The 26831-nt window shown below is 38.6% G+C and overlaps 2 protein-coding genes across 7 annotated transcripts in view; both read right to left on the bottom strand.

Moving 5' to 3' along the window:
- aff4 (AF4/FMR2 family, member 4) overlaps nt 1-10925 on the bottom strand; it is a 37700-nt gene extending 26775 nt beyond the window's left edge. For 2 of the 6 annotated variants that reach the window (XM_031280653.2, XM_031280655.2), the window contains exons 1-2: nt 10607-10925; nt 7956-8011 (exon numbers count right to left, since the gene is read on the bottom strand). Coding sequence is in view for 1 of the 6 variants with exons in the window: in XM_031280655.2 (XP_031136515.1) it covers nt 7956-7964 (9 nt within the window). In the remaining 5 variants the exon portion in view is untranslated. The remainder of the gene's footprint in view (nt 1-7955; nt 8012-10606) is intronic. The other 4 variants (XM_036008710.1, XM_031280659.2, XM_031280651.2 and 1 more) reach the window with 2 other exon arrangements.
- Nucleotides 10926-12222: 1297 nt separating this feature from the next.
- zcchc10 (zinc finger, CCHC domain containing 10) lies at nt 12223-23864 on the bottom strand. Its single transcript, XM_031280888.1, has 4 exons — nt 23757-23864; nt 19959-20120; nt 17667-17708; nt 12223-13134 (listed from the first exon to the last, which is right to left on the bottom strand). Exons 1-4 carry the CDS (start codon nt 23795-23797, stop codon nt 12891-12893), a joined length of 489 nt encoding a protein of 162 aa, XP_031136748.1. The 5' UTR covers nt 23798-23864; the 3' UTR covers nt 12223-12890.
- Nucleotides 23865-26831: the final 2967 nt, after the last annotated feature.

Here is a 26831-nt window from a genome sequence, read left to right as displayed (position 1 = left end):
TGTAAAATATCTGTTGCATGTCTGTCAGTCCTGGGAGAAGGGTTCCCTGCTCTGCTGCTCTTCCTGCAATGTCCCCTTTTTCTCATATTAGTTTTTCCTTGTCCAAATCAACTCACTTGAGTAAACATGCCACATTTTAACTGTTTGGCTTAGGCAAGTACACAAAGTCTTTAATGTTATCATTTCTTCTCATCATATAGTTTTTACCTGTATCTTCTAGTTTTTACACTGGTTGACTTGCTTTGAATTATGAATGTTTTTTTTATTTGATCATTCAGGAATTCTGTTGCAATAAAGTACTAAATAATAAAGCGCAAAATAAAGAATACATTTTTTTTTTTTTCAAAGATTCCACTCAATAATGACACATAAAATGATGAAATCCAAATTTGGGAAACTCCCTTGACTCAGTTTACAAGCACTTTGTGACATTTTGAAATGCGTAGCTTGTCTGTAGACATGGTCGTTAATGGAAACTTTATGATTGCACAGAACTGAGGGACTCATGTTTTTGGAAATACTGTACGGTTTTGAATTATTTCAAATTTAATACCATCTAATCTGAAACACCATTTTACTATCCATTTCTCTCTCCATTTAAGTTCATACTTGCCAGGCGTAGTCAGGCAAGGATTTATCAGCACATCAGGTATTTTCAGCACATCAATTATATATGCCATTTATTTTCATAAATAGAAGCAGGCTACTTGGTTGATTTAATCAATAACAAATCTTATTACGTAGAAAACGCAACTGAGCACCTACAAAGCTTTATGATACCAACAAAATAGTATGGAGTCTAAAAATCTTGACACTATGATAATTACAAATAGGCCCAATTTTACGTTATACAACAACCCCCCAAAACTGTTATCAGTCATAAACAGTTTCCTGCATTCATACAAAGGCAGTTTGCAAAGAGTATTTTATAATGCATCTGAACAACAAGTTCTCAGTAATGGGTACAGATGGGCAGTCAGTGCCACCTCCCCTGATGCTTTTGAAGCAAACCTGCTGACAGCAAGCATTCCAGAGGGAGTGTCCATTCAAATGCTGCAAAGCTGCCTCATATAAGCAGCTGTTTGGGAACAAGCGACGTCAAGACCACATGCCGCTTGGACAAGGTCTCTATCAGAAATGGCCAAAAAAAAACAATGACTTTTGAAAATGCAGTGACTTTAAATCAACACTCTTACAAAATCAAATTACTTTCCGTAGGAAACACAAATGGTAATATACATTAGCTTGCAAGTGCAAAGACATAATCGCACAATAATAGGAGTAATGAATAAGCCTAATTTTCTGTCTTCCTTTTATGCCAAGTATTTAGTTGATGTTTGAGGAAGACGATGTCAAAATTAGGATTGAGTATCAAGAATTCTTTAGTTCCTGCACTAGTAAAAAAAAAAAAAAAAACTACAATATTTATTTGCAGCTTAAGATTAGCTTTACTTAACATATCAAAACAAGACTAAATCTTAATTGGCATGCTCTCTAAACAACTGCTTATATCTTTTCATTCAGACAGGTTTGAAGCATTTGAACTGACTCACTGCCTGGAATGCCTCCACTCAGCAGGCGTGCATTGTCTGAATCTGAGGGAGCGGATAGCATTTACCATTAAGAGCCCAGTGCTGTGACTGTTCTGCATTTAAAAACTAATTAATCTTAGATTAATTTAGGAGCGTTTTTATATTTGAAATCTAGCAAACCTGTTTACTGAGAAGTGGAGTAGAATTTACAATGAACACAATACACTGATGGTAATATCTAAATGTGTCTGCACAACACAAGGCTCAATGCTAACTTTTTAAAGTGGTTGCTATGCTTGGCAACCAGGCATCAGCTTTTGGTTGCCAAAATTGACAATACGGTTGCCGTGTTTTAAACTGCCTATATTTGGAGAAATTAATTTCATATGTAACTATAACACACATTTTAATGAAACAATGATCGGCACAAAGAGGGGGGGATTTAAATGATTATTAAAAATGTATTATGCTGTTAAATGACAAAAACAGATGAGAAAAGGGTATTTTACAACAACTTTGAATGCACCACGAGGTTTACCAGTTAAGTAAACGCAACCTTTATTCAAGTCTGTTTTTTTTCTTTCGACAACAGCAGTGACAAAGCCAAGGGGGTAAGCCAGCCTCCGCAAAGCATAGCTCCTATGGAGCCATCACCTCCCGTTAGCATTCCACTGACTGCCATTCATTTTGGCAGCGAATAACTTTACATCCGAAGTTTAAAGAGGTTTAAAGACTATTTGTCCATTGTTTATTTCTAAAGAAACACGATAATGTATAAAATGCTCCATTATCTTGTATCTCACGTTATGGCTCCGTGGCAGACGTTTTTGTAACGATTGTGTCATAACCACGCGACTTACTGTCGCATAGTAGCGGAATTACCGTACAGTACAGGAGAAGCTCGCAGGCAGTTTCGACTTACATTAGCTGTTTAAGTTTCGTTACTAATTTTAACTAGCATTTTAGTTAGCAATAATTAGCCTGTGTTCATGTTATCTCCTTACATATACCTACGCTCTCCGTCTCTGCAAGATTCGGAATGATTGAGATTTCTCTTGGCACAGCTACCAGAAGACTTACAACTTTCAGACAGGTTGCTCACGTCACATCTACGTCTTCAAGCTCAGTTGGAGGCTGCTCAGTAATGCTCAGTCATCACCGGAAAAGTGCTTCTAATGTCCTTCACTGGTCTCCGTTGAAAACAACGGCGGCACGTTGTCCATTTCTTTTACTGTCTATGGACAAAGCGCTAGTTTGTGTCTTTTAGCTCATAGCTTTAGCGGCAAACTGTTGTACGTCCCGCTGCTGGAATCCTCTACAGTGAAATACAGTCACACTTTTACACCGTTTAGCTGTCAGCATTTTAACCATGTTTAATCCAGTTACTACTGTAGCACTGTAGGCTTATGTTACCTGCTGACAAGAGTAACATGTTATTAGGGTTTACTAGTGTGACATGCAGCAATGTTTCTGTTGCCTCTAACGTCTGTTTCGGAGCATCAGAGAGCAGCGCAGACATTTAAGTGGCACCATAATGAGGCACCAAAATCCACGTTGCTATTCCGTCCGGTAGATATCAGGCACTTTAGGCATTTTAACAAAAATTGCGTTGCCTGTATCTTTTCACGGCAAACACGCGTGTTTGGAAAGCTGTCGCACAACAGCTGAAATGTGTCGCGCACAAACGTAGCTAGTGTTTAAACTTTACGGAGACAACCAAATAAAATACTGACTTCTTTTGAAAAAAGATTTTCCAGTTTTTGGTTAGGTTTTGATTTGTGTGTGTATGTGTGTATGTGTGTATGTATGTATGTGTGTATATATATATATTCAATCGTTAGTGTCGAGCCCTGCAATATGCCTTCAGGACAGGGACATCTTCATGCCAAGATAAAAAAAATTAAACTGAAAATAAGTGAAGTGCAATGAGATGTTACACTGGGTTTTGCATTTAGATCAATATCTTTTTTCCATCACTAAATTGTTTGTCTTATCCCGCGACTCCTCAAAACAGCATAATAATCCTTGGTAAAGTAAACACTATACATAGCTGCAACCACCTGGAAAGTTTGTGGATTTTTTATTGAAAAATAAATTCAGACGAGCTCAGTAAGAAAATTTGGTCACTCGCAGCTTTGACACAAATGCTCAGGGTACTTTTTTCTGCCACATTGTTAGTGGCATATGACACGCAACCTTCTACTATCTTGGAAACATTTCCAAAGAACCTGCGTCATTCAAGCTCTTCAATGTGCACACCAAGCTTGTCGAGAGGCATTTACTTTTTTCGCATGACCCTCTTCACCTGTATCTGAACTATGGTTAAGAGTTCACTCCGTTTGCTTTGAGTCAATATTTATTCAATATAAAATAGGATTTGATCACTACAGTTTAAACTAAGTAGGGCTTTCTTTGAGTAACTGAAAGTCATATTGTGATTTACAATACTGCGATATAATGGTTCCATGTGACTACCAAGGAAAATGCACTACTAAAATACAAAAATTTTGAAATGTGTAATGTTCAACTTAAACCTACAAAGTTAAATGACATTAAAAAGAAATACATAAAAAAATGCAATAATTTTTTTTGAAATAACATTTTACTATCTTTTAAAAATGGACATTTTAGCTTTGCTCAACAGTAGAAATGAAATAAATAGAATAAATAAGAAAATGAATTCTTACTGAAACAATACATTTTGTATTCCCTTATAAACAATGACATTTAAGAGAAGAGAGCAAACACTTGTAAGCGGTGTCGGACTTAACTAAGGAGCTGTGTGAAGGAAAAAATATAGCAAGGACAATGGAAAGTGAGTTAACAGCGAACAATAAAACAAGAAGCTTCTTAAGACACAGTGGCTTCATCTGTTAATACTGTCGGTAGAGTGAAGGGTGTTACAATGTGGAGACTGGAGGCATGCAGAGACTGTCATGCACACTGCACACCTTTTTGTTTACTCAAATTGTGCAGTTGTAAAATGTTGGATAGCTCAATGATTCTACAATTGTGAAAATGCTTACCAATGTCCTGTAAATTCTTATGGTTAACGGTGAAATTATCCAGACTGGTTGAGTAAAAGTAGCTTTACAAGCAAATATATGAAAAAAAGATGCTCAAGAGTGACTAGTGATGTCAGGGATTATTACATGAGAATATATAGGCTATACTGCTATAACAAAATCGTCACTTAAGTTTTTGTGATATCTAAGATAGCTCTAAAGTCTGCGAATTTAATCCAATACACTTATACTAATATTCAGTAAATATCTCTTCCCGTTCCGCTAGCTGTCCTTTCTGTGTATGCGCTGGAAAAAAATCCGGTGTTCATACACAGCTTTTGTAAATGGGAAACAAACAACGTGGCTAAGACCGAACAACACTGTTCCGTTTGTGTTTGTGCACAGGACAGAGGAAAGGCCATGGATGGATAAAGAGAAAGACAGTGGGAGCGAGAGGCACAGTAAATCTGGCACATGCCAACGTTCTGAAGGAGCACTGACAGGAGGGGTGTATTATATGTTTTATATGTATGTGTATTAGTTTGTGTATTGAGTTCAAATATCAACAATCTTCCTGGCAGAAAGGCAAACTCCACGTTGAAGCCCAACATTATTTGTTTGGTCATTTCTTAAACACAACAGTAGTAGTGGGAGCAGGACGAGCAATTTTGTGAATGTGTGAGCGATATGTTATTGCCTTTGATTATACTGCAAAAATGGCCCATGTCAACCGTTTAAATAAGGCTTCATTATCTTAATTCACTGGTTATTGCTCAGTGTAATGTAATGCCAATAAACACTTGCCATGTGAAATCCATCTTGGTTTCGTCAAACAGATCAACCCTCAACTTTGGTATATCAGGCTTTCTTTTAGTCTGAATCATTGATGCTTACCTACACAAAACACTCCACTTAATAGTCTATTACTTGCCAAAAAACATGAACATGATCCTTAGTCAGAAAACTACAATAACCCAGCTAAAACATGACTATTAAAACTGAAGGAATCATGCAACTTAAATAGAACATGCAGTCATGTGATAAGAAAAGACAAAATGACCCCCAACCCTATTGAGTCATCATAGGGATTTCTGTACTGTGTAATAGTTTTCCATATAGACTACCGGTCAAAAGTTTGGGGTCACTTAGAAATTTCCATTCCACTCCATTACAGATAGAATACCAGCTGAGATCAGTTGCATTGTTTTTTTAATCAGGGCAGCAGTTTTCAGATTACATTATGTGTTTACATAATTGCAAAAGGGTTCTCGACTGTTGTAGAAAGAAGTGGCTGATCTTTAATGTAATATCTACATTGCCCATTATCAGCAACCATTCATCCAATGTTCCAAAGGCACATTCTGTTTACTAATCTGATATCATTTTAAAAGACTAAGAAAACGTTGGAGAACCCTTTTGCAATTATGTAAGCGCATAATGTAATCTGAAAACTGCTGCCCTGGTTAAAAAAAAACAATGCAACTGATCTCAGCTGGTGTTCTGTCTGTAATGGAGTGGAATGGAAATTTCTAAGTGATCCCAAACTTTTGACCGGTAGTGTATCAGTCACAATCTAATTCCTCAGAGAGCAGTCTTCGCTAAATTTGACACTGGAGTATCTGACTGTCTACAAATAGAAACATGCTAACCTATAGTTTACTACTCTCAACCTCTAAATAAACCTACGCACTCACCAGAGCATGAGCTCCGATACATGCTGTGGCCAATTGTGAACGTGAATGAAGAGACCAGTTGATGACAAATTAAATAGTATGATTCATAAATTGGGTTCCTGTGCAGATGCTTAGGTTAGCAATATTAGTTTCTTTTGAATCACTTATTACAAAAGTTGTATATATGTATTACATAAATCAATACTTGCTGTGTCTCATTTGAACTCTTATGGATCCATTTCACTAACTTGGATTTTTACTGTTTATCTTACTGCTCCATATATTATTGCCTGCAAAGCACTTACCCTGCTGTGAAAAATGTTATGCCAATGAATTCCATTGCCTTTTTGAGAAGTATTACTGTTACACTATTCCAAGACTGACTAATTTCCAGACCAATATTATACCTCACGGCAAAGATGTGTGCCTGATCTCTGAAATTAAATGGCCTTAATGAGCTTCACCTCCACTGGACTATATAGCCACATGAGAGCTTAACTTACATCCTAGAGAACAAAAGCTGAAGAACACATGCATGAGGTCAGGACACAGTGAGTAGCATATTTTTCTGCTGTGTGAGCAACAGTACGGAGGGATAAAAAAAGAGCTGCTGATGTCCGATTAGATTTGGGCTAATTAAACTGGCAGATTCTGGAAGAGCCTTCAAACGACTTACTTTCAACAAGCTTCTATTTATAAAAGGAAAGCAGATTTGATTATAAACTTACAGGTTTTAGCTGAAGTCAACCGTTAGCTCTTGCTTTGGTAATGAAAAGAATATAACTGCTTAAATGCAGTAGCATCTGCACATAAACAAACCAGATGATTGCTGCGATTCCTTTTTGACTCTGCATATATAATTCATTTCAATAACCAAAGGGAGATGGAGGTGATAAAGACAGAATACAAGGAATATTGTAAAGCATGTGGTTAATTCGGACAAGGACCACTCTGTTTTGAGACGGCAGCCCGACAATCCTTTACAATTACTTGTTGTCGTCCTAGTCTGGAACTAGGTATTGCTCATTCTTCAAATATCCAGGCTGGAAAAACCACACTTTACTACTACTGCAATGTACAATAGATGTGTCAAAGCCAAAGAAAACATGCACCCACTCCTCCGTCTGGAATGGACAAACAAGTCACCACAACATCTCAACAGAACATTTGCACGATGTGCCCTTTGCTTGGCTACAGAGGAAACGGTTATACTGAAGCCACAGTGCAAAACCTAAACAGGAAGTGAAGAGAATTTCACAGTGAGCTGCGTCACAGGGAGCACAAGACATCAGAAAGAAAAAAAACAACAACCTTTCTCTGCCATGATGACACACTGACCACGTTTACATGGACCACGTTAGTTTGAATATGGACTTTTATTACGAACCCTAAAACAGTATTTCAATTTAGGTTGTTTACTTTGGTTGCTTAAAAGAACTTGACATTAGCAGTTACCTAAGGAACTTTTCCTCACCACCCGAGGTTTCTGCCTAAAAGGGAGTTTTTCGCCACTGTCGCACTAAATGCTTGCTCTTGGGGGAATTACTGGAATTGTTGGGTCTTTGTAAATTATAGAGTGTGGTCTAGACCTACTCTATCTGTAAAGTGTCGTGAGATAACTCTTGTTATGATTTGATACTATAAATAAAATTGAACTGAATTAAATTTAGGCAGAAACACGTCTCATGTTGGCTTAAGATTTCCCTAGGTGCCTCTGTGCTAACCCTAACCAAAAACTACATCACCTGGGTCATGTGATCTTGCAGTCACGTGCTTCTGCCTCATCTCTCTGTTCAACGTGCTAAAAAACCAGGATGCAACATAAGCTTTTGCTTTAACAGTTTAAAACGACATGCATCGGAAACGCTCAAGTTTGGGTCGGGTACCAACCTAATCACGTCGGTACTACCGAGTCACAATTCACGTTAAATCAATCCATGCCACATTACTGTAAATTAGAGAGCATCTGGGTGAGATAGTAGTAACTTAAGCCCATTTCACACATGCACTGCAAACTGGAAATTATCTGGACAGTGGAGCTGTATGTGAGAACGCAAATGCCCGAATCAGTTGGATCAGACATCAAATGGTCTTTACCCTGCCAGCTCATGGGTACAAAGACCGTGTAATCTCTGATTGAGCCCATGTGTGAATTGAGCAGCTTATTGTGTGGAGAATTCACAGCCAGCGAGTGGGCATGGTGATGACGTTTCTATCATGCGGCCCGCCAAAAACGAAAGAAAACAAACATCCGAGGGTAAATTAGAAGGGCGATTTAAACAATGAGGCAACACAAGTGTATAGCCTAACTGATGAGATGACGAGATTCGAGAACTTCTGTCGGTAAGGGCCAATGCCGAAATCATCAGACAAATTCAAGGAGCAGCAAGAGACTCGGTTGTTGACCAAATTACAAACCGGCTACGTGACCGCCACGTCACGCCCTGCCTCCTGCACGCGCTACCCAGCACCACCCCCTGCCTAAACAAGAGTATTTCCTGTAAGTGAGAATGTGTCGGGTCTGTGAGTGACATTGTCCAGAGTTGATATGTGAAAACGACTTTAGAGTAAATATTATCAAATGTTAATGTCGATATTTGGTGATATCATCCATTCCTTTAGCATAGCCTGATTAATCACCGAAACAGCTCTCACCACATCATCAGTTTAGCAAAGGCATTATGCTTTAAACTGCTCTTTAAACTGCTAAACATGGGAGTAGATTAAAATGGAATTTATCATCAAACAGTAGGATTGCCATCTATGTCACAAACTATAGTTTAGTTAAGCGGTTTACATGTGCTTTAATAATGCACGTTGGAATATTCAACATGTTTTACAGCCACCATGCTTACTCCGACTGAGCTGGTATCCTTTAGTGTATTCAGAATTTTATTTTACTTGGCAATTTCTTTGAGTAACATGTCTGGTAAATACTGCCGGTATGGAGTTGCTGTCTAAAAGGGAAGGGTTGATGTTTATTTTTGCTTTAATTATTAAACATAACAGCAGTATCATCACTCCTGCATGTCCAAATTAAAATATAACATTCTTAAACTAACACTTCCACACACAGTATACTTCATATACAACTGCACACACAACTCAAACAACCTAAACCTTGATCCACCTGACTACAAATGTTGTGCTAGCTCACAACTAACCTGCCATAAATGAGTTCATGACCTTAGGCCTCCCCCACCCATGATGTGTCAACCAGGAAAAACAAGTTGATTGCTATGTCCTTGTCATCATGTGCCAGGTAAACCCTGCTACATACATGTAGTAGTGATATTCCTAATCGTTACTTACTTACTTAACTGTGGACTTATGATGCATTTTCTGGCCCTTCCCCCAACTGTGGCACGTAAAATGGCTTCCTAGAAAAGCACATCAGCTGTGCTTTTGCTAGTCCAAAGCTAGACACATAAGCTATTTTGTTGCCTTCATATTTAATATATTGACATATGTCATTTTCAGTCATTTGGATTTTGACTTTAGACAGCTAGGAGTGGCACTGAGAGCCATGCGATTTAATAAATGCAGGATTCGATGTGCAGATGCTAACAGGACAAGTAACCAAAAGTTTTTGCTGGTCACTGTTTGAAAACCGAAGACTGATATGGGCCTAGGATTAGTTAAATTGTCCTGTTTACGGCAGAGAAACTGCAAGCAAGTAAAATAATTGTTGCTCGTATTTTAACTTTAAGAGTTCATCTAACGTTACAGTTTAATCACGAAGCTGAAGTGGATGAGTGATATGCATAACAAACTGCAAGCAGCTTCTGTTTACCGTTTGCACTTAACAAATGTCAACTATCAAATAATTAACGCCGTGTCGATAACACAAATTACTATTAGTTAGCTAACTAACTTAGGCGTGCAAGGTATGTTAACCATGGCAAAACAGAGACAACAAACAGACGTCATGACCTGTTAGCCAACATTACACGAACAAAAACATGATCACTAACACGATATTCGTCTTACTTTTCGAGAACGGGAAGCCACAGCACGAATACAATTAACATTTAGCGTTATCGTCATTTCAACAATCAATGTTTGCCGTAATCGGAACTCAAAAGTAACTAAACTGTTTGCCGTAATCGGAACTCAAAAGTAGCTAGCTAACATTTCAATGTCTGCCCGTTGAGCAAAAAGCTAACACGCTACCTACAGGACTAGCTACCTGTATCTAGCTATGCTTTAGCATTAACGTTATGTTCGCTAGCCAAATCTACTAGTAGCGTTTTGGGGCTAGGCTAACGGCTAGTTAGCTATGAAACCATTGGAAATTTCAGCGGAAATGTACATTAACATTCTCTTAAAATGTCAGATAACCAATTATTACAGTTAATCACCAAATAACGCATTTTGTGATATTCACCATCCTTACCTCTTGTCTTCTTTTTAGGCCCAAACCATTCTAGCTAACGTTATTGGAAAGCTCTTTTCTCTTTGTCTTTTCCAGTTACACGCAAAATGGACTCAGCAAAACGCTGTAACAGCTAAAATACTAAAACCGAATGGATGGTATCCATCTTTTCCTTAACACGCAAATGCGCATCGAGTGGAAAACAAAATAGATTCATTTTGTTTTTCGTTCATTTTATTATCCCTGAACATAAGTGACTGATAGGTAGGCTGCTAGCTAAGTTAAGCAGCCAGCAGGTACCACAGACAGGACTGGATGCACGGATGGCAGCAAGCGGTGCTGCCTTCACTTGCTGTCGGGAATATCTTAAGCCAACCACCTAACCAAGTAAACATGAAGTTGTTTTTTTTGTAAACGTGACAGGGAAAGTAGATACGTTTGGAGCACTACGGACGATGGGCCATTTGAAAATAACACTGACTGTAGCTCAGGTGGTATATACAAGTTGAGAGAATATTTTATTTTGACAGCGGACCAGTGGCGGACTCAGGCTGTCTAAAGGGCAGGGGCAAAAAAAAAATATTAAAAAGGGCACCAACTGCATGCTGTGTGGCATCATAGACTGTATAAAAAGACTATATACTATATACTGTGGCACCAGCGCACAGAAAAAGTTGTCTAGCATGTAGGGCAGCCTGTATGGCACTGCATCATGTTTTCTCAATTTTAGGGTGACCCTGGAGGGTACTGCATCACATTTTCTCTACTGGAAGGGCACCCTAGGCATCATCATGTTTTCTCTACTGGAAGGGCACCTTAAGAGGGCACTTTATCATGTTTTCTTTACTGGAAAGGCAACCTTCAACATGTTTTATCTACCATAGAGGCATCCGAGAGGGCACTTTTGCTGCGTTTTGTTTTTTTTCAAACATGGGACCACTAAGATATGGTAATTCCCACGTTGTGAATGCAACATTTGTGTGACGCACAGGTTGCAGACTTTACGGTCAGGACGGAATAATGGATAGCGTTTCATTGTTCCCCTGTCTTATTTTAAACATACAAATGAACTGCTAAATACAGTTGTCCCACGTCTCTTTGTGCAAATAGAAAAATATGTTGTAAATTCAGTTACACGCGTAATGTATTTTTCTGGTTATCCGTGGTGCTTAGATTCTAGACTTTAAGGTGCAACAACTCATATTTATGAGTTGAGTTGAATGATTAGTCTATGTTGGATTCTTAAGATCTCATTTCTTCAAAAGAAGCTATTAATAAGCTATTCCCCAAAAAGTTTAGTAGTGTTTGATTAAGCACATTAAGAAATAGACAGATTTAGCCCACTACATTAAAAAAACATTTGCATTTTAAGTTACATAAGCTGCACACATGCAACACAAATTTTGATGACAATGCTTTGGCATTATGGACAGTTTTATAGACAACCACATCCAAATTCATCATAATCATCATCATCATCATCATCATCATCATCCAGGGTCTAGCAGTGGAAGAGGCAAAATAAACTCATGAATGCAAATAAAAAACGTATTGTCCTAGCAAACAACAGTCTATATGTCTACAAACATTGCCCAGTACAGTGAGATGCTGTTTTTGAAAATATCCTTATTTGTAAATTAGTTAACAAAAAAGACAATTTATTTTCATTTTATTCTCAAATGCATATAGGTAAAGTCATTATTTTTCTCTTTAGCAAAATAAAACCTTTTACAATAGCAAATATGCAAGAACCTTAAAAACAAAAACACACCAACTTTATTTTACAGGGAACAAGCAACTGCAATTTTATACCAACAAGACCTTCTCACTAATTCAAAATGTAATAAACTTTTATTCGGTATCCTTTAAAAAGGATAGCACATAATGTCTTATCGATTCTAGATATGGCGCGGCTTTATTGAGGTTGTGAGCTGTACAGATTAAGTTTGACTAAAAATATACTTTCGTACAAAATCACAAATTCAACATGAATAAGCACATTAGTTTTCTCAGATATTTTAAATTCACATCCTCAGTAGAACTACAAACTCGAGAAAATATCACATTAATAAAAGTAACGGGAAATGTGTTTTGAATACAGAACATGACACAATGGCCAACCCAAAATGTTCTTTTCTCTCCAATTTATATTTTTTGCTAAAACTGTACAAGCAGTTTCATAGCCCTAAAAGTGTCCTATCCATCCAACCAACTAAAATGAATTAGGAGAAAAACATTGTGGACAGCTAAAATGTACTTAGGGAAACAAATAAACAAGAAAACCCACTTATTCCAACATATTTATTTATTTCTTCTTTTTCTTCTTCCTTGGAGGTCCTTGATCTGAATCGCTGCTGCTTTCTGAGTCTGAGCTGTCTGAGGACGAAGAGGAGGAAGAAGAGGAAGATGAGGAAGATGAGGAAGAGCTGTCGCTGTCACTGCTGCTGTCGCTGTCATCTGAAGAGGAGCTGGAGGAGTCGCTGCTGTCTGACGATGAGTCACTGGAGGAGCCATCTGAATCACTGCTGCTGTTGCTACCATCTTTAGCCCTGAGAGCAAGTGGCACAACACAAAGGAAAAACATCAATACAGAACAGCGCGTATTGTTTTAAAAAGGTCTCACGCTGTACCTGTTAGTTCAAATTCCTTGTGTTACTTACTTGGTAATAAATCCTTTTCTGATTCTGATTCTGTTACTGATTCTGATACTGACTGTTGCAGTGTCACTACGCAAAGGAGAAGAGAGGACAAAAATGCTCTGTTTGTTGAAAGTAAATGACATGTCTATGATGTTACAAGTGCCAATCTGCAAGGTTTTTGTTTAGTTGTTTTATTTTCTCCTTTGAAGGTTGTATAGACCAGTGTAATCACACCAAAGGGAAAATAAATCATATTACTCTCCCCCATCAGTGAGTCGGGGAGTGACACTTTAGTGCTTAACAGTCATTGATGTGATGTTTGACACATCACTTCCCACAGTCACCAGCCTCTGATACCTCTTGACTGTTAGCATATGCCCCTCCCACCAACAGACCAAGCATTGCCTGGCACACTAAAACAAATACAGCAATTACACATGACACAACATCCGAATTTATGCTGGAGCCAAACAAACAAAGTCTACACTGCTAAGTTATACACTGGGGTGGGGGTGGGGTGAGGGGGTCTTAAGAGGGGGGCCACCAAATTATTGGTTCCCCAATCTCAGGAAAATATACATTAACATGAATCCAACATATTAGTAGCAAAGAAACCGGCCTATTCATAAAAGCCAACAACCTCAACAACATTGAAGACAGGCTTACTGGCCTATAGGTAAGGTAGCCATTATGGTAGACATCAACAGATACAGGTAAGCTTATGGATTCACTGTGCCTTCCAAATGTATGTTTAACATTAAAACATGAAGATATATGAATATGTAAATAATTATAATTTTAACAGCTTAGTACTGTAGGGCACCATGAAAAGGGATGTGTATAGGCTTTAGGCCGCCCTACACGTTATTGTAGGCCCAGTATATTATGCAACTCAATTTTATACAATATATTTAGTAGGGGGTCCCTGCTCGTCTCTTTCAGGTTAGGGGTCCTTGGCCTAAAAACGTTAAAGACCTGTGCTATAATATTTTGGTGGCATTTTTGTAGTCGATAGCCACAAGTCCATTTTCAACCTGTTATGATGTAAGTCAGTGTTCTGGGGGAGGTGGCGGCACACACTAAACTAAAGTTGAACAGGCCCTTTGTCATAGCAGAAATCTTGCAATGGCAAACACAGGTGTAGCTAATAACATTATTAATTGCTGCATAGCACTGCAATAACTGCGGGAACTAAGCCATCGTTACGGTTATTAGTTCCACCTGTGCTTTCCCTGCTACGACAAGTCAAAATGTCTGCTGTGAAAACGGCCTACAAAATTGATTCATTTGGGAACGATAAAAAAAAAAAAAAAGTGCAGAGATGCTGGCAAAGCTATCAAGAGGGTTGGGGAGGGGGGTTAAATGTTTAAAAGTACAGGCTTTTCCCTGAAGACATTCTAACATGTCAAAGGAGAAAAAGCAGAGGTATAAATAATAAAATGAATGAAGGCTGAATTCCATTTAGCCGTTTCAGTTTCAGGGGCCTGGTATTGTGCATGCTAGCTACTGGGACACATTAAATCAACAGTAAAACACACAAACACAAAAATCAGGATAACCAAGCAAGTTTTACATATTATAATGTATTATAACGCATTATAAAATTGATCAGCACACTTGACCTTTTTAAGACATGTACAAACACATTGTGATTTTTAGAAGCAGACATTGACAGTAGTGGATAAGAAACTATCACTATTGTAATATGATTCAATAGTAGAATCGTTTTACTGCTGGTCTATAGTCTCGCATTGCCAGACCTACTGTACCTCCACAGCGCTGCGGAGGAGGGTCTGGCAAGTCCACACAGCATTCTGGAAACTCAAACCAATCACAATTGTCATGGGCGGTGCTAAGAGCTGCACGGAGCAACGGTGCCTCTGCAAAATAGCCTCGGGAAGGAACTTGTTTTGGTGGAACGTGTACATTCAAAAGTTGTTTTAGTCGTGCAACAGAAAACTCCGATTGGACAGATAGTCTAGCTAGCTGTCTGGATTTACCCTGCAGAGATCTGAGGAGCAGTTAACCATAGTCCTCAGAAATCGACCAGAGTTTAAAATGCCAACACAAAAGGAAGCCCAAGGCAAAGGATATATCCCGGAAGTGGAATGTCGTGGATATAGACTAGCTGAGTTTTATAGTGCGTTCCATTTACCTCGGAACTGGGAAGCTGGGAATGACGTCACACCCAAGTTGACTGCATCCATTTACAAGTCGGATTTTCATCGTTTTCATTAGCTCTAACCACGTTAGCCATTGTTAGCAATGCCAGTCTATAACAACGCATTACGCTGTTTTTTTGGCATACAAACAGCGTATCAACATGTCCACAGACATGACAGCGCTGCGTGTACGACTGATTTAGTAAGACACAAATGTGTTATAACTGAAGAAGTGCTTATAACTATGTTACTACTGCTATCACAACTGTTGGTGCACGGAGCAGCCATGTTGGATTTTTAGCTCGGGGTACTCGGTGGTTACCCGAGTTCAGAGCGCGGAAATCCAAGGTCAGGGGGCGTGTTACCGACTTTGACCTCGGAAAATCTGAGTTCCGAGTGCAAATGGAACGCACTATTAAAATGCTCATATTATGCTTTTTGGCCATTTCCCTTTCCTTTATTGTGTTATATATCTTTTCTGTGCATGTTATAGGTTTACAAAGTGAAAAAGCCCAAAGTCCACCCCAAAGGGACTTACCATCTCCAACAGAAAACACAGCTCTATTGTAGTCCAGCCTTTACTTCTGTGACAAACGCGCGTCACTTTATAACATATGTTATAATGCTCGCCCTCATACTCTCTTTCTGACTGGCCACTAGTCCTTACCTAGGTACTGCGCATGCGCGTCTCCCAACAAAGATAGAACAGAAGTGAGATGTCTCACTCTGTAGCTAAAATGGAGAGCTCAACACACAGGGTGAAAAGAGATGTTGCAGCAATGTGCAGTATGACAAAAAATGGGGTGTTTTTTTGAAAATTAAACCATGTAAACTCATTCTGGTACAACCTCTAGCATAATATGAGCACTTTAAACAAGTGGCTCATAGTCATCAATAGTCTCCACTAGAGGGAGCTGTTACATCACACTTCAGTCAACTATGTTCAGATAGACCTCTACAGTTTGGCCCTTGAATCAAGAGTGGAACAGTAATGCTGCAAAGGTCTACCCATCCATAAACACCATTTGATCACAGTGTCATCCCGACATCCTTTCCTAGGCAGATTCTCACAATAATTATATAATATAATATATATTATATATATTTATTATATAAATATAATATATAACAAATATAATATATAACAACTCTGTCTATCTATCTATCTATCCCGATTCCTCTCCTCCTCATGATTTACTTTAATGATTAGAGAGGCGGCTTTCAGTAATTGCAAACATTTCCATGCGCACAGTAATTTCACTGCAGCTAATATCGTGGGACATTTAAGCAGCAAAACTAACTGCAGTTACTGACAGAGGAAACAGAATTAAACATTTAGCTTCTGAAATAATAATAATAATAATGAAGTTTGGCTGCTGTTTCTCGAGTGTCTCTCTTAATGGGGGACACACTTACAAATGAAGCAGTCTGCTACGACAGCTCTGCTATGTTCACATTTTAGAGAATGTAATTAATATTTTACTCATGAGTTATGTTTTATTGTACCCAACCACAACCCATCCACTATTAATAAGAATGTTAATGTACAGTATATGATCCGACTGGCCCAATTCTATTATAGCTCCTCAGGCGAGCCTCCTTGATGCGCTCTACTCGAGATAGGCATTCGTGCACCTTCAACATGGCGCGCTGAAATCGATTTCCGGGTCACAAGCCGGAGGATTGAGGAGCGAGGAGGTACAAAATCGGGAATTGGCAGGGGGCCAATATGTGAACAATGACCCAAACAGACTCCTCACCAGTCAGTAGAACTGAAGGAGCCTCTTGGATGTGTGGTGCAACAACTTCAAGACTAAAACATTCAATGAAGTTGCCTTCAAACTAATTTCTATTGCTGGTTTTATAATATAAGGTGCGTTAAGGGCGTGGTCTTGAAATAGTTACTATGTACTATTTATCTAGTTTTTTACTTTTATACCTCTCTGTATGACTACTACTACTTCCTTGCTAATAAACACGTAAATAAATGTTCTATTTATATTAAAATTTAGTGGATTACCACGTCAAAAATGGTTCAGACTTACAGAATTTTTTTTTATACAACCTAAAACGCACCACCAAAAATGTAACTGAGTAAACATAATTTGGCCAAAGAAAAAAAAAATATATAAAAAATATTTTTAGTTTTTTTTTTATTTATTTATTTATTTATTTATTTATATATATTTATATATATATATATATATATATATATATATATATATATATATATATATAAAAAACACTGTCACAACATGGTTCAATATACATCCTACTTACTTCTTTTTCATTTTCTTCTCACTGGAGCCTTCTGTTCCTGGTCTGTAAAGAGAATAAAAGCAACAGCCTTAGTGAAAAGATTCCGCCGGATGCATGTATTTTCCGTTTCCTTCTGCTTTCTTTGTATTAGAATTTTAAATTCGGGGGATTTATGAGGACTATTGTTAACTGCTCCTCAGATCTCTGCCTGGTAAATTGAGACAGCTAGCTAGACTATCTGTCCAATCTGAGTTTTCTCTCGCACGACTATTTTGCAGCGGCTCTGTGCTGAGTTCAGCGCCACCCGTGACGATTCTGATTGGATTAAAGAAATGCCATCAAACCAGAGAACATTTTTCTCCTATCCTCAAAATCTGTGTGGAGTAGCCAGACCCTACTTCAGCGCGCTATGGAGGAGGATCTGGCAAAGCGAGACTTGTTTTTGTACAGTGACAGTTTAAACAGTATAGTTGAGTAGAATGCTACCGAAGCTCCAAAGCTAGTTTCACTACTGTGAAGCACAATGTTTCACTACATGGCATCGGCGCTTGTGTCCAATGAGTAATACCACGTGACTGATGACGTCGGACGCTTCATTCCGTTTATAAAATTAAAAGTTTTAGCTAAACTTTAGTAAGGTAAGAACAGAATAAATTCAGAAATATGGCAACGTACGCTAGAAAGACAATCGTAAGTATGATATAATTTCCACCAGACACCAAGTAACAATGCTATAAAATGAATAAGCTCATTTAACATTTCATATGAAAGGTTACATAAATATCAACCATGAAGTCAAAACACATGAGCCCACAGTGGACACTGGACCTAAACTACACCAATTATGTACATTAAGGTTTTGTGTCGGCAAAAATATTTTATATGTAGGATTTTCGGACAATGCATTTAAATAATTATTTTACTGTAATATGTTGCACAATACCATCTGAATTTAATACCGCGTTTAGGAACAAAAGTATTACAGATTTAATAATAACGCAAGCTTGTTGAACTTTTATTTAGGGTTGGGCATCGTTTGGATTTTAACAATTCTGATTCCAATTCCGATTCTTCCTTTCAATTCCGGTTCTTATTGATTCTCGATTCCGATTCTTTGAGGGGTGGTGTTGAAACGGGTCACATGCTTATTTCACAAATAAGAGGAACAGTTTGCAGTTTCACCGGGCTTTTTCAATGTAAAATAAAGCCAGACTAGAGCGTTGCTTACTGTGCTCCAAGGCTGTAACACAACAAGCGCCTGGCCGCTTCAGAAACCAAAACTTGCGCATATTAAATTGGGAAGCGGTGATCGGACTTGAAATACAATTCCAAACGATTCCAATAAAGAAACGATTCTACTGGAATCGTAATTTTTGAAACGATTCAGAGTAGGAATCGGTTCTCGATGCCCAATCCTACTTTTATTGCACACACGAGACTAAAACTATAAATAACAGAGAGATGTAGTGCTATGGCCCGTCTGAGAGGGCTGCTATGCGTTTTGCAAGCCACCAGGTGTCACTGTGTTTGGAGCCCCAAAGCTTTGAATCTTTTTCCTGGTACAAACAATGAAAGCTTCATCCAGACTCCTTTAACTCACTGTTAAAGCTGTGTGTTTTCCACAGTGGCTCCATTTTTATATATGGCTAAATTGTTTAGTGTGGGTCAGAAACTGCTGAGTGTTGTTCCTGCTCCATGGTACACTGAATCTTAAAACATGACATCTCAGCTTAGTCCGACACCCTCACTGTTCCTCTGATGAGTCAAATTCCCTGACTGACTAACATCATCATGAAATTCAATCTGGTCGCCCACCTCGATCCAAACCGTTTAGCAGAGGAACTGTAAACCCAAAAGTTGTTAACACCGCCTTCTCTGCATATTTAGTGCCTTCTGGCCCCATGATTACTGAGCCAAAAAGGCAGACACGGAAAACAATTTGGCCCTTGAAGTGAACAAGTGAAGCTCTCGTCTTCCTCACAAACTGTCACTGAATGCCAGAAACTCACCAAACTTCGGTCATTATCCGTATATCCCGATGTTAGTTATCCAAAGTTGCTGCCAAATGTCATTATATTCTACATCTTCCACAGCTCACTATTGGGTGCACATACAACCAGAGCATTGCCAGTAAGAAAATAAAATATCTCCAGATTCCTTTAACAAGTCTGAAATACTCCTGGTTTGTAAAAGAGCCCCACTGGGTCACCCAATAGCACTTTGACAATCACTCATGTGTTCTAGTAGTATAAAATAGAATCAGCGAAGACCTGCCTTTCTGTCATTAGTCGTGCACTGATGGAGACGCCTTACCCAGTGATGCTCAGGGGCTGGTTTTCATTCTCCTTGAGTTTCTTTTTCATCTCAACTGTTCTTGACGGCCTGTGCACATATTTCCGCTTCCCTGTGCATTCGTAGGTCCAGTGTCCCATCTCCAAACACTTCTGGCAACGCACATGTTGTTTGTTTGCCTCTCTGCACAAAATAAAACAGACAACTCTGAATGAGGATAGACAATGACAGTCACTACAGCTATAAAGAAAAAACATATCACTGTTGCAGCTAAATTTCCTTGTTGTCAATTTAGGGGTTAAAGAAGTACTTTTCAGCAAAGTACAGCTTTGAAGCTTTTGGGGGTGGCAGTAGCTCAGTCTGTAGGGACTTGGCTTGGGAACCGGAGGGTTGCCGTGCAGACCAAGTATGGAGTAGGGCTGGGCAATATTTCAATATTATATCGAGATCGTGACATGAGACTAGATATCGTCTTAGATTTTGAAGAATTGTAATATCGTTACATGGTAAGTTTAGTCGTTTCCTGGTTTTAAAGGCTGCATTACAGTAAAGTGATGTCATTTTCTGAACTTACCACTGTTCTAGCTGTTCTATTATTTGCCTTTAACCACTTAGTCATTATATCCACATTATGATGGTTATTTATCTCAAATCTAAATGTGGAAGATATTTTGTGAAAGCACCAATTGTCAACCTTACAATATCGTTGCAATATCGACATCGAGGCGTTTGGTCAAAAATATTGTGATATTTGATTTTCTCCATATCGCCCAGCCCTATTACGGAGTGTGGACTGGTAGCTGGAGAGGTGCCAGTTCACCTCCTGGGCACTTCCAAAGTGCCCTTGAGCAAGGCACCGAACCCCCAACTGCTCGGGGCATCTGTGATTGGCAGCCTTGTCACTCTGACATCTCTCCATTAGTAGGTCCTGGGCATGTGTGTGTATTCCGGGCCTGTGTTTTAATGTGTGTAATAACTAACAACAGAGTTAACAAATGTAATTTACCCTTGCGGGATCAAGAAAGTATGCCTTAATCTTAGCTGGTAAAACGGTTGGAAGGTTGAAATCTATCAATGTTTTTGAAGATGCCTGCTAAATGTTTTAAATCAAACAATCTACAGTCTGTCTTTTCACATCCTGGAGTATGTGAATGCATGTTTATCCAACAAGTCCTGACACCTAAACAATAGAGAACATTGTTAATACATTAGCTAAGGGTGCTCCGATCAGGATTTTTGGGGCCGATCACCGATCACCGATTGCTGTGAGCCGTGTCGACCGATGCCGAAGACCGATCATCGGGTCTATTTGAAACCTTCTATTTATCATGTCATATTTATCATATATTAATTTTAATATTCTTAACAACAATGCATAAGTATTAAAATTAACAGAAGATAATGTATTGTGAATTGCCAACGGTTTACTTTTATTGACAGGAAATATTCCACTTCCTCTGTTAGAAACACACCTTAAACAGCTTAGAGCTTAACATATAGCTAAAGCCTTATTCGGAATAAATTACAAAAAAAACTGTCAGTGTGTTCTTCAGTGTGTCTTTAGTGTGTTCTGAGCAGGGTGGGGCCACTTAAATTTTTTACCAGCCACTTTTTCCAGAATTCAAATTTATAAAAGAGAGTGCACTATCATATTTTGAATTGCTTTATTAAATTATGTTTTATTATTAATACATATTTTATTAATATAATGTATTTATTATGTGTCAGTAGCTTGTTGATCTTTACATTGTAAGTTAATTTCATATCCTGGCCTGGGACACACATTCATACGGTTTGATAAAAGACTTATTGGACTTTAACTTATCATTGATTTTACAATAACGAGTGTAGCTCATGGATGTATTAAGTGTAGCTGTCCTCAATTTAGGTCATCCTGTACGTCTCATCTCCGGTTTTTCCTGCATCCACCGTGTGTGTGTGTGTGTGTGTGTGTGTGTGTGTGTGTGTGTGTGTGGTCAGTCGCGGGGTAGAACTGAGCAGCAGAGAGCCAACAGATTTAAAACGGCAGCAGCTTTCAAGCGACTTAAACATCGTTACAGTCTACATTGACGTTAAAATGTAAACAGGTTGGCAGGATGGTCTGAAATGTTTTGCACGGTCTTTCGCTGTACGTTTTGTCAATGCGCCACTTGTTTGAAAAGTACCTTCTCTTTTTCTTTACTTCGCCCTCAACAGCTTGTACATCCATAGCTACTGCTGACTCCGCGGCGGGCCTCTTAACACCGGGGATATGTCGCCACATTTTTTAACAGATAATTTTCCTTTCGTCTGTACCTCAGCTCAGCTAGCTAGTTACACGGCGGCGTCCCGGACTAGCGCTGAAAACTAGCTACTCGACTGGTCAAAGCCCCGGCTGTGAACGGTTTCATTTCCTGTAAGTTCTTCACAATAAAAGTCCTCCGTTATTTTCGTATTTGAATGTTTTTATTATGATGCAGCAAAATCCGGTAATGTTAGGGATTCATTAGCAGTAACGTAACGTGATTCCTATAAGCATTGTGCATTGTTACTTAGCAACAGCATTCTTTGACAAAATCTGGTTGGTGTGTAACTTAGCTGCGTATAGAACATTTTCTCACGAGTAGTGCGTCATCTGATCGGCCTTTATGGAGACCACCGATCAAACTATTTAAAGCCTTTATCGGCCGATAACGATCGGTTCCCGATCAATCGGAGCACCCTTAACATTAGCCTACTAAATCATGTGTATGAATATGGTCTAATCTCCCATCCCTATGGTTTGCTCGTTTGAAAGTCATGATGCCTCTCTCTTTCTCATGGGTGGGCCAAATTCTCTGGGCAGGCAAAGCAGAGAAAGGGGAGGTAACCTTGCTCCTTATGAGCTCATAAGGAGCAAGATTCCAGATCGGTCCATCTGAGCTTTCATTTTCTCAAAGGCAGAGCAGGATACCCAGGGCTCGGTTTACACCTATCACCATTTCTAGCCACTGGGGGACCATAGGCAGGCTGAGGGAACGCATATTAATGTTAAAAAAAAAAAACTCATGAAGTGACATTTTCATGCCATGGGACCTTTAAGTAAGAATAACTCTGCCGCCCTAATACTTTCCTAATGTAAGAGAGTTGAATTCCTTTTCTCTTAGGTCCTAAAAGAGGGGGCCATTGTGTCCTGGCTAACAAACAAATGAACCATGTCCAAATGGTAAACAGGATTTTCTTTGTTGGCGTTTCACATGCAAATATGAATATGACGGGAAGGTCCAGTTTATTTCTTCAGTAATATACAACTTTAATGATGCGGGCAGAGCTCTCTATAAATACACATATCATTCCATAGTGCTGTAGAAGTCATCATTTTGAAAACCCGCTTTAATGATCCTGAACCAAGCCAACATTAGCTACATGTCCAGCTCTATTTCCAACGTGGGAATGTTATGAACATCACACATGTGATATATGTCGATAACAAGACATATAACAAATATTTTAGCCGACAACGTGTATCTTACACGCAGTTATTATTGTTACTTGACATATGTTGTACTATAATCTCGATTTTGTTTTACTTTCGCCGGTTATTTAGTTATTAAAACATATCAGGCACGATTTAAAGACTAATACATGTTTGAGGACAGAATAATCGTTGTGTACTGTAGAGAAAGACCGCGGCGCATTGGTGCTCCATTAATCAGTCATGCTGGGACTGGGTTCGTAATTTACTTCTACATCTAACAAGAAGCACCAAGAGCTCAATGTTATTTGTGTTTTAAAAGACCGCCATATTCCCAAAACGATGAAAACGGTGCAGTTGTATCTAGTTATGTGAAATATACTTACGCCTGCCGTCTAGCTATTATTCTATGCATGGGAGTCGCCATGTTGCAGTTTACTTTTTCTTCTTCATTGGTTTCGTAGCTGTACCTCTTTCCGGCAACCTTAAAAGAGGCGAAGTTCCTCCCCTTCCGGTGGACCTCATGGGACTTTATTTGAGGAGCCTGTCGCTGCAGCCTGCGGGAAGGGGCTTGACATCAAGCCCCGCCCACATCCAAGCCATTTTTTTTGGGGCCTACGTCACTCCCCATACGCTCGAACGGACCAAGACAGCCTCTTGTTTCACAGTAGATGATAGAAACTGATGATGTAGGCTTAACACAAACGACATTTCATGCAACAACAGTGAACTGTAATTGGGCCCGTGTACTTTTTCGTTCATTTGATTTCCGATTTTGAAACGAAAAGAGTGGTTCGGAAATATTATTCCTTATTTTGGAGAAAAAAAAATATTGATGGTAGCGAATGGGGAGAGACTAGGCTGATTATTTTTTTGATCCTTTTTTTAATTGAAACATGAATTACACATATGATGTTGGTCAGTTTAAAAGATCATTTTGCAACTGAAGAAAGTCACAGTCTGTCCTAGGTTTGCTGTAGTACCACTTAGTTTTACGTGAAACCGCTCAGTGAACTATCTTGTCTCTCCGCAAGTTGCACATAGGCCTAATTGCTGGAATACTCTCATAAACCTAGCTCAAAGGCTCTGCCTACTGTTATGCGTGCCGACATTCAGTCGCCCCTTCTCCCGTGGTTCAGTATTTACATCTGAAGATGGGGTTCAAAAATTGGAAAAAAGGCAACAGATGGGATACTTTTCGGCCATGCCAAATCTGAAGCCATGAAACGCCGTTTTGTAGAATGAATTATTGCCTAACACATGTAGGCTACATACAGCTACATAAAACAGGATTGTTGTTTATGTATAACTCTGAATGTAAATATCAATTGGACGTCCCTGCATAACCTAATAAACAAATTGGGGGGGAATACAGGATTGTTGTGGAGCTCAAAATGTTTAGTCTACTGTACAGGTGTTAGTCTGTGCACATTAGAGAATGAGTAACATTAAATGTAAAATAACAAACCAAAGTAGATAAGTGTCAATCCTTAATTATTTGCCATAGTTTTAAACTGTATTCTACAACAACAGACTAATAGAATTCCTGAAATTCAGGTGCCACTGTTGGCAACAATGATCTACTGCATCTATGTATTTTATGAATATCCCGTTGTTTTAGTGAAATTAATTTTCTTACCATTCATGGGCCAAAAAGATGCTTGAAGAAAATAATGGTTATATTTTAGCCTATAGTTCATTTTGACAGTAATGCGTTTTTAATGAAAACAAATGCAAGAATTGACACAGTGGGTGCTTTAGTACACTAAATGATCACATATCACAAACCCGTAACCTGTAAGCCAATGCAATACAAAAGCCCAGATACTACGTTTTTGATGAGGCACAGTTCATATTGTTGTCCTTGTTGGATTGTATTGCTTTAATTTCATTACAATGCAAATATGACAAGTCTAACAAGGAATTCAGGTAACATTTTTAATTAGTTTGAAAATAGCTGTAACGGATGTATCTTCTCATAAATGCTTTCTTATATTGATTTACATTACAAAAAATGGATCTTCCTTAAAAGCAGATATTAAGCAGTAATTTAACCTACACATAATTTTGGTCTCTTGGCTTTATTTCCATATCTTCAGATACTGTGCTGCTGTGTAAGCAACACAGTGCTCCCACTCACCATTCAACTGTCATTACACCCACCTCTATTTACTTTTTGTCAGAGGTGCAGGGACATATCATTGTCTCTCAATTCTTTTTCATGGGTTCTTAAACAGTATTTTAATCCCACCAACAAAGCATGTTATAGGCCTACTTTATGTTTTATAAAAACACATGAGTATCTAAAATGTTGTATATCCTTCACATTTTGCTTAATTTACAAAGGTAGAATAAACTCAAATAAACAATTACTTATTACTTATTGAGGGGTGAGAGAGAGAGATGCACAGAAACCACAATTACAATATAAATGACTAATAATAATTATAGCAATGGGTATAATGGAATGATATGACGAACAGTAGCACTAATAATAGCAGTAATGATAATAGAATATGACAAATAATAACAATAGTAGCAGTGGGTAAGTAACAAAAAATTTGCCGGTGCAACACAGATGTCTTCTTACTTTATAGTTTTATTTTTTAAGGTGCATAACAGTGACTAATGTAAGGTTACATCTTCATCAGAGTCATTGGAGAGAATGGGCAATGAAGCCCTTAACAAGTTGTGTGATTGTGCGTAAAAGGGGCGTTGGCTACCTGAAGATACACCCATCTCAACCAAGGTGCTACACTCATTAATCAGTCATTAAAGGGCAAATGCCCACAAACAGGTCAAAAGTATTAAAAACAATGTTGATAGGTAACAAGCATAAAATGTTCACAATACAGTAGCAGTGGGTATTGAGAAGGACCACAGCAGCAAGCGCAGCCCCGATCCAGATGCCACCCCAATCAAATCAAAGAAGAGAGGTTTTTAGCTTTCTCTTAAATGTGTAGATGTGTTTGCCTCACAAAACAAAACTGGGAGCTGGTTCCACAGGAGAGGAGCTTGGTAGCTGAATGATCCCCCTCCCATTTTACTTTTGGAGACTCTATAGTATAGTATACAAGTAACTCTGAATTCCGGGAGTGCAGTGTTTTAGTGGGGTGATAGGGTATTATGATGTGTTGCGTACTGTCCCATTTCCGGTGCTTCTGTGTTGCTCACATGGTAGCAAACTACAACAATGTAGTAAATCATTGCCAATTACAAAAGTTACAAAATTGTAAAAAATGTATGTGTAGCTGTGGTTTGTTCACTCAAGCGTTTAAACTGTGTGGTAGGCTTGTATATGACTTCATACTTTCAACACCCTCGTGCAGCACAGTCTATTTTTGTTTTCCCACCTAGTGAGTTGATCCCAGGCATGATCAAAACAATCAGTCAATGGTTTCCAGGGTTGGGTAGTAATGGATTACTTGTAATCTGGATTATGTAATCAGATTACAAAAATC

This window comes from Sander lucioperca, chromosome 13 (genome assembly GCF_008315115.2).
Source record: "Sander lucioperca isolate FBNREF2018 chromosome 13, SLUC_FBN_1.2, whole genome shotgun sequence".
Classification (NCBI taxonomy): Eukaryota; Metazoa; Chordata; class Actinopteri; order Perciformes; family Percidae; genus Sander; species Sander lucioperca.
The sequence above is the reverse complement of the archived record's forward strand: the minus strand, read 5'-3'. Positions and strand labels throughout refer to the sequence as shown.